At 64.7% G+C, this 8,174-nt stretch overlaps 1 protein-coding gene across 1 annotated transcript; it reads left to right on the top strand.

Annotated features, from left to right (window-relative positions):
- Positions 1 to 5,954: 5,954 nt before the first annotated feature.
- PDYN (prodynorphin) lies at positions 5,955 to 7,474 on the top strand. The gene is made up of 2 exons (XM_074843682.1): positions 5,955 to 6,104; positions 6,371 to 7,474. The coding sequence occupies exons 1-2, from the start codon at positions 5,976 to 5,978 to the stop codon at positions 6,929 to 6,931; spliced, it is 690 nt and encodes a 229-aa protein (XP_074699783.1). The 5' UTR covers positions 5,955 to 5,975; the 3' UTR covers positions 6,932 to 7,474.
- Positions 7,475 to 8,174: the final 700 nt, after the last annotated feature.

Below are 8,174 nucleotides of genomic sequence, written 5' to 3'. Positions count from 1 at the left end.
GGCTACTCACGGCCTTCAAAATACGGCCGGCGCATCCCTCGCCCTGCAGCAGGGAGCTCTTGCTGCCCCATGCCCACATCTGCCTGCAAAAAGGGCAGCGCCCGCCCTACCCGCAGCAGCTTTAGGGCCAGGCGGGTGAACGAGCCGTGGAGCCGTTTCTGGAAAAGCTCTGTCCCACTCAATAGGATAAAGCTGATGGTGCTGGAGGAACCGCAGCCGAGCGACCGCCATCCCATGGGATGCTCCCGCCAGCAGCGCTGGGTCGCGGTCCCCCTGCTCGGGGACAGCCCAGGCAGGTGACAGAGCTCGTCCCGCCCGCGGGGATGATTCACCCCATCCCAGGATGGGGAGCCGGGCACCCTCGAGGTGCCCCGTCTGGGCTGGGGGTGTCGGGGCAGAGTGGCAGCGCTGGGTGACGTGAGCTGCCATTAACTCCCACTTGCTTTCGCGGGAGCCTGGTACGCACGCTCGTCGTCCCCCTCCTCGCCGAACCCGCTGTTCACTCATGTAGTTAAGAAAACTTAACTTTTCTATTACCGCACATTTCTCTTACCCAGGTGCTTAATTACCCTTGTCCCAGGGAAATGTCAGTGTGACTCAGAGACAGTTTCCCATTAGAAAGCGACAGATGAATATTAATTAAACTTGCTGGTGGGTGGGCTCGCTCCCAGCTCCTCTCCCGGGGGGACCCTGTCACCCCCAACGCCTGCCCGGACCGCGACTGGCCCCAGGGAGGACCCTCTCGCCCGGCTCAGCGCATCTGGGCACAGGTAGAAAATAAGACAACTCTGCTCCGGGGACAGGAGTAACTCAGCCCCGCTCCCGGAGCAAAGGGAAGCAGCCCTGAGGACGGAACCTTATTACAAACGACTTTTCTCTCGGTGCCTGTGGGGTTTGCTCCGTCTCCAGAAGTGCTTCTCCCTCGGGTGCAATTACCCTGCGCGGGGAGGCGGTGTTTGGGGTGTGGAGCTGGGGGCAGCCGCGGCCACGCTGCTCCCCTCGGCACCCCGTGGGCCTCGGGAATTCATCGATTTCTGGGGTGACGCTGCTGTTGTCACCCAGAGCCGCAGCTCCTGGCTGGAGCCATTTGCCGGAGTTAACGGCCGGTCGAACTGGGGAGGCTGGGCGTTATGGATGGGCGTCATGGGTTTGGGAGGGCCAGTTGATAGAAATAATGGTTTTGGTGTAAGAAACGCTCCTCCCCACCGTGTCTGCGGTGCCCGCAGCACTGCTAGTCTCAGTTAAACCTGCCCGGGGGGTGCCCACAGCTCCTGGCCGAGGGGATCTGTGGTGGTTTTGCAGCTGCATTTTGTTCTCAGCTTTGTTCTGTGCCTGCAGAGCCCAGCTCAGCGCAGCGAGGAGGGGCTGTGGCTGCCCTCTGCCCGTGTCCTCCTGTGGGGCCCGAGCTCTGTCCCCCCTCACTGCAGTGCTGCCACCTCCCGGGATGGGTCCCGCAGGGGACATTTCGCTCAGCTCTGGGGAGATGGAGGATGCTCTGCCCTTGCCTCGCCCCTCACCCAATGCCCTGCTCCCTCCATGCTGGCACAGCCCCAGCCCGAGCAAGCTGAAATCCCCCTCCAAGCAAAAGCTGTGGGGTCCCACGTGTTTTTGGGAGAGCAGAGCCTGGCACCCCAAACATGGGTGCTAGTGGAGGTGGCCACCAGCCCTGGGGATGGGGGACCACAGGCTGCCCCGCTTGCCCAGTGGTGGCTGCTGGGTGCCCAGTGGAGGGTCATGGCTGTGCCAATGGCCCCTGGAGCCCTCACCAGCGCCGGGAAGGCTGAGTGGGGGGCACTGGGTCCAGGAGCGGGTGTTCAAGCTGGGGAGAAAGGCAGGTTGCTGGGAAACATCCCTCTTGAGCTCCGATAAAAATAGCTCCGTCTTCAAGGTGAGAGGACGGGCTGCGCTGCCGGCAGCGCATGGGATGCGCTTGCACCCACCAGGGCTGCGGGGGGCAGGACGGGCTGGCCTGGCCCCCCGGGGGCTGCCGGACCCCCCAGCCCCTCACCTCTGTCATGACATGGTGGTGGATGAGCTTGGGGGGTGCCCTGACATTGCCCAGCGCTGCCCTCCACCCCCCAAATTTGGCTTGGAAACGTGTGAACAGGAATCAGGGCTGAGCTGGGAAGGTATGAGGGGGGGTTTCTGTTCCCCCACCCTGCTCCCCCTGCCCCTTTGACTCATCTCTTTGGGTTTTTCCCCAGGGGAGAGAGTGATGGGGGGGAAGCCCGTCGGGTCTGAGCCCTGTCGGTGCGGAGCTGGGGGGTTTCTGTGTGAGGGCTTTGCTGCCCAACCACAGCTGGGCTGGGTGGGTTGGGGTGGGGACCAGCCTTTTGTAGGCATGAAGACCCCCTTGACCTTCCCGTGGGCTTCGGACAGGCTCACTCCTCTCCCCAGCATCACCACGAGGATGGTGCCTCTCCCCAGCCTAGGGAATGACGGGGCGGGGGGGGAGGTGGTCAGGGCTTCACACACACACACACCCCCCCGTTTCTTGAGCAGGATTTGAATTTGATGCCCAGGGGGATTCACACCCCGACAGCCAAACTCCTCCAGCACGCAGCTGAGGGGGCAGACAGCCCCCACCCCGCTCTGCTGCCACCTCCCGTGTTTGGGACACGCGTTTCAGCCCCGAGGACCAACGCTGGCCCTGATGGGGGTCCCCGAGGGACGCAGCCGGTGGCGGTGCAGCAGCGGGATGTGCACCCCGGTCCCCAGGGCGGCTGGGGGGCTGTGAGGAGGCCCCGGCACAGCGGGAGAGCTTGCTCGGGAGGTGGCGAGGATGCTGCGGGGCTGATTATTCACAGCTTCCTTCGCCCCGATTGGCTCCGCGGCGCCGAGCGCAGCCGGGCCCCGCTGCAGGAGGAGACTCGGTGGCCATAAAAGCGGGGTGGGAGCCTGCGGGCGGCCAGTCCGGCGGGCACCCCGGGCACTGCTGCAGGGCCACCAGCCAGCGTGGCCTTGCCGTTGCCACCACTGCCGCCGATGACCTGCTCAGCCTGACGCCCACGGAGGGACACCCATCACCTACCACCCGTCCTGACTCGGTGAAGCGGGTGCTCGGCGGGACGGGGAGCAGCGGCAGGTAGGGCTGCCGGGGTCACCATCCCGCTCCCATTGTGCAGGCACAGCTGGGGTATCGCTCCTGCTCACTGAAGAGTGAGACTCTGTTTAAAAACACTCCCCGAGTCGTGGTGCCGAGAGCGGCTCACGGTTGGGCTCGTTGCATTATTTTGAGGGGCTCCCACCTGGCTGCAGGTGCTCCTCTCATCCCTCGAGATGTTTCGTAGCCCATAAACTGGTGTCTGAAGCGTCACTGGGGTTTGTTTGGATGCCCATGCCATGTCTGCCACCCTGGCAGCGGGGACACCCAGGGCTCGGAGGGGTGGAGGGAGTCGGGGGGCAGAGGACGGGGAGAGGTTTCTGTTTCCCCCACCTTGGCTCAAGCAGCAGCAGCACCTGCAGTGCTGGGTTTTGTTGCTATTCTGTTCCAAAAGTCATCGGGTCTTTTGAGAAGCCTTGTCCTGAAGGTGTTTCCAGGTCATTTTTAAAGGTAAGGAAAGGAACTGCTGGAAAGGGATTCTTCTTCTCCACCAGAAATACCTGCAGGGTCCTAACCTGCCTGTGTGGGAGGAGAGATCTGCTCAGCCTGGGAGAGCTGTTCACGTCCCTCGCTAGAAATAATCAGGTTCATCAGGACGGCTGTCGGTCTCTGCTGCCTGGCACACACAGTCCCCACTCCCTGTCCCTCCTTGAGTCCCGGAGTAACTGCCCCCTGGGGCGCATGGACGCAGCTCGGGGCTTTGCCACACACGAGCAAACTCCGGGCACGGAACTCTCGAGTGGAAACGGGACGGGGCGGAGGGGACCCCGGCAGACGCCTGACACAGGACGTGCTGAGGGCAGCCGGGACCCTCCGCCGGCGTTGCCAGACGCTGCCATGATCCTGTCAAGGTGTTTCTGCAGGAGGGACGGCTCCGGAGCCTCAGTGCTCTTCCAGGTGATGCTGCTTTTTTTCTTCCACCCTTTGTTTTCTTCCCCTTTTGCTGCCCCAGTCTTGCCAGTCATCCCCGCCGGCCGCAGGAGCCGGCAGAGCGCTGCGGGGGCATTTGTGGTACCGCCTGGATGAGGTACATTTGCCGTGGGGTGTCCCGGGGTGTCCAGGCACAGAGAACCTCATCATTCTCCAGAGAACTGCAGCTCCCCGGAGTGCCACGACATCCTCCGGCTGCAGCAGGGCCGGGGGCTGGGGGACAGGGATAGGACACACCGTGTCCAAAACGCCGCAGGACTGAGCTGTGCGGTGCCGGTCGCGCCTGCAGCTTGTTCCCCGGCGCTGGCCACGCGTGGGGTGAACGTTGCCCGGTGTAGACCCTCCCCGCTGCTCCGAGGAGCGTGCAGAGGAGCATGGCAGGGCCAAGGGAGGGGAGGCAGGTGGGAAAAGAGGGGGGAAAAATGTTCCCGGTGGGGCTGCTGGGAAGCAGCTGGTGGATTTCTTGGGAGTTTCATTCCCCTCGGTGCTGCAGCTGGCACCTACCTGCACGGCTGGTGGGTCCTCGCTCATCGGTGCCGTCTCGGAGGTGGCGAGGCAAGAAGGGACCATCGTGGTGTCTCAGCAGCGAGGGCTGGCTGAGGTCCCACCGTGCCAGGCAGGGCGAGCAGAGGTGAGGCACTTCGGGCTGCCCGGAGCCGGTGTGCGGTGCAGCCGAGGAATGCAGACAGCTCGACGCACGATGGTGCAGATAATTCAAATTAAATTTTAATCTAGCATGAATTAATACCATGGCATTAACATTTCTTCATCAGTACCAATTACAGTACATTAGCAGATACTGCTGGAGAATACAATAGTCTCTAATATGCGTCATTAATGTGTAACAGATCCCTCTGGGTCATGCCTTTCCACCCCAGATAAAAGCAGCCAAAGAGGTGGTTGGGTGCTTGCTGCCAGCGCAGCCCTTTGGGATTGGCTCTTGCTCCCAGGGCTGTCGTGGTCCCGGTGGCACCGCAGCCGGGGCTGGCACTGGCCCCTCCAGCCTTGCCCAGGGGGGTGTGGAGTGGCACCGGGCGCTGCCAGCGGCACAGCCCCTCTCCCAGCCATTGCACGGTGTGCTCAGCCCTCCCTGGCCTCGGCCACGGAGGTGAGAGGCTCTGGCACAGCTCCTGGCAGGCTGAAGGACGGCGATCGCGGCCGGCAGGTAGGCTTGAACCAAAAATCCAGCTTTTTCCTCTCCCTTCTGCTGCACCAGCCTGGCAGAAGCAGCAGGTGGGAGGGAGGGGAGTTGGAGCTGCCCTGGTGTGGGGTGCAGCAGCCTGGGGTGAGTCTGTGCTGGGTGATGGCATCCCCTGGCCCCTTCCTGCCAGTAGCTCCGATCGTGGTGCTTTTCTTCCCCAGGACCAAGGGGGAGACCCAGTGATTCATCCCCTCCGCACCGCACAAACGCGGCGAGCGCAATATTGCAGAGAAACTCAACACCGAAGGAAAAAAAGGGGCTTTTCTTTCTAACGGTACGGAAGGAGCGATGGAGGAGATGGATGGGATGGGATGGGATGGGATGGGATGGGATGGGATGGGATGGGATGGGATGGGATGGGATGGGATGGGATGGGATGGGATGGGATGGTGGTCCCTGCCCTGGGGATCTCGGTGGCCCTGGGGACCTGGCTGTGGCTCAGGGCTTGTGCCAAGGACCAGGCTCCAGCCATGGAGCGGATGTCCAGGCACTCACATCCCACAGTGTCCCCTCCGGTCCCTCCTGTCCCCTTCTCTCCCTGCCTGGGACCCCAGAGCAGCACCTGGAACTAAGTCGCATGGGCACAGGTCCCGGTGCACATCCCCGGGAGCAGCCGTGCAGGCGGTAGATGCCCTGCGCCGAGGGTGTCGTGGGATGGTGATGGGCTCCCCGGGGCCGGCGCGGGGAGGGTGACGGGCTCCGTGCTGTCTCGCCCTCCCCAGGCAGCGGCTGCGGGGTGAGATGGCGCGGCGGGTGCTGGCGCTGGCGTTCTGCCTCTCCTTGGCCACGGCGGCATCTGCCGACTGCGTGACCCAGTGCTCCCTCTGCGCGGCCCAGACCCGCGGCGCTGACAGCAGCGTCTGGCCCCTGGTGAGTGCCGGCCCCACGCAGCCGTTAACCGAGGGGGGGGGGTCACAGCAACGGGGGCATCGCAGGTGCTGGTGCATGGTCGGCAGAGCTGGGTGCTGCCGGGGTGATGGTTGTGGGCACCCCAGGGCGCTGGGAACGTGCAAAGCTTCGGCTCCTCGCTGGCAGTGCGGCGAGCACATGCTCCTGGGCTTGGGGGGGGTGGGAGGAAGGCGGTGGGGGTTCACCCTGGTGATGCCGGTGGGCGCCCCGGGGCTGCTGTCTTGCAGCTGTGCCTGCGGGAATGCCAGGGCTCCACACTGCCCGGCCCTGAGTGGGAGACATGCAGGAAGGCGCTGGCGCTCCTGGCCCCGCTGGTGGCCCTGGCTGAAGGGACAGACCCGTCCCCTCGGGAGGAGGATGAAGATGAGCTGGAGCAGGAGCTGGGTCCCGGGGAGCTGCCGCCAGCACCGGCCAAGCGCTACGGGGGCTTCATGAAGAAGATGACCAAGGGGAAGCTGCTCGCCCTGCTGCGCGAGAACGCCCACAGCAAGGGCGGCCTCAGCAAGAAATTCGGGGGCTTCGACCGCAAACCGGGGGAGCGGGCAGCCCCCGAGGACTACCCGGGGCCAGCAGGTGACGGGGACGAGGAGCCCACGGGTGCTGGGGCCGAGGGGCAGGAGCTGGCGGAGCTGCACAAGCGTTACGGCGGCTTCATGCGCCGGATCCGACCCAAGCTGAAGTGGGACAATCAGAAGCGCTACGGGGGGTTCCTGCGGCGGCAGTTCAAGGTGACCACGCGGTCAGAGGAGGACCCCAGCGCCTACTCAGGGGAGGTCTCAGACCTATAAAGCCGAGCGTGGGACGGGCGGCACCATGGTCCCCACGCTGCCGGCCCGGACTGCGCCATCACCCCCCAACCCCATCTCCTGCCCAGCCCGGCGTGGCCGGTGTCATCTCTGCCTCATGCCCCCCCAACCCCCTCCCCAGTTGTCCCTCCCTGGTTCACTTGCCCATCCCGTAGGGACCCCGTCCATCGAGGGGACAGTGCCACCCCTCCGGGTGCTGGCAGTGTGGCTGCAGGTCCAGGCCCAGGGCTCCTGGGGGCAAATCAAGGTGTGGGGGACACACACACACACACACACACCCTCCACCCTCCCACGGCCACAGAAGTGCAGCAGCATCTGGAAACCATCAGAGCTGATGTTCAGAGCAACGGGCTCTGAGCACCAGGAAGGCGGAGCTGGGGCAGGATCAGGCGCTCTGGGCTGGCAGATGGCTCATGGCCATGGGGAGAGGCGGCGGGGCAGGGCTGGCACCGTCACCGGGGCAGGCAGCCAGCGGAGCACAACCCTGACTCCCCTCCCGGAGCCGCTCGCTGCATCCCACCCATCCCAGCACGCAGCTTGGGGCCCCCCTGGGCTCCCCCCTCTAAGAACAACCCCCGAGGCAGGGTTGGACCCGTGCCCCAGCCCCCGCTCCCCCCGCAGCCAATAAAAGGCAGATGCCAACGAAGCCGAAGCTGTGCCAGGTGCTGAGTGTCCTCCACGGGGCAGAGTGAGCCCATGGCATGAGGGGATCACACACCCCAAGCAGGGGCCTGTGGGGTGAACGGGGTGCCCAGGGGTACCAGCTGTGAGACCTGCGGGCAGCACAGGGTGGTACCACCCCTGCGCCATGGGTGCTAAGAGATGTGGGACCCCACAGGGGAGGCAGGGCCCCCCCAGCCCATCTGGGAAGGGACAGCCATGCTGAGGGCAGTGGCCAAGCTGTCCCCTTCCCGCTCTGAGGACGGTGTGACCCCGCCGGCAGCAGCTCAGCGCCGAGAAAGCCGACCCTGAGCAGCAAATTCCCTTTCAAACTTCTCCATCGTAGCCTCACGCTCCGCATGGCTCATCGCCGCGGGCAGCCCCACGCCGCAGCTCCCGGTTGTGTGCCAGCCACAGCCGAGGTGCCGGGAGGTCACCACAGAGCACGGGCATGCTCAGCTCACCCATGGCACAGGCTGCAGCCCCGGCTCCAGCTCAGCCCCCAGGGAAGGGGGGGCACCTCAAGAGCCTGGTCTGTCCTCACCCTCCTGCTGCCCAGGGGGAC

The sequence above is a fragment of the Strix aluco genome, chromosome 17, assembly GCF_031877795.1.
Source record: "Strix aluco isolate bStrAlu1 chromosome 17, bStrAlu1.hap1, whole genome shotgun sequence".
Lineage (NCBI taxonomy): Eukaryota > Metazoa > Chordata > Aves > Strigiformes > Strigidae > Strix > Strix aluco.
This window is presented reverse-complemented; position numbering and strand designations above follow the sequence as displayed.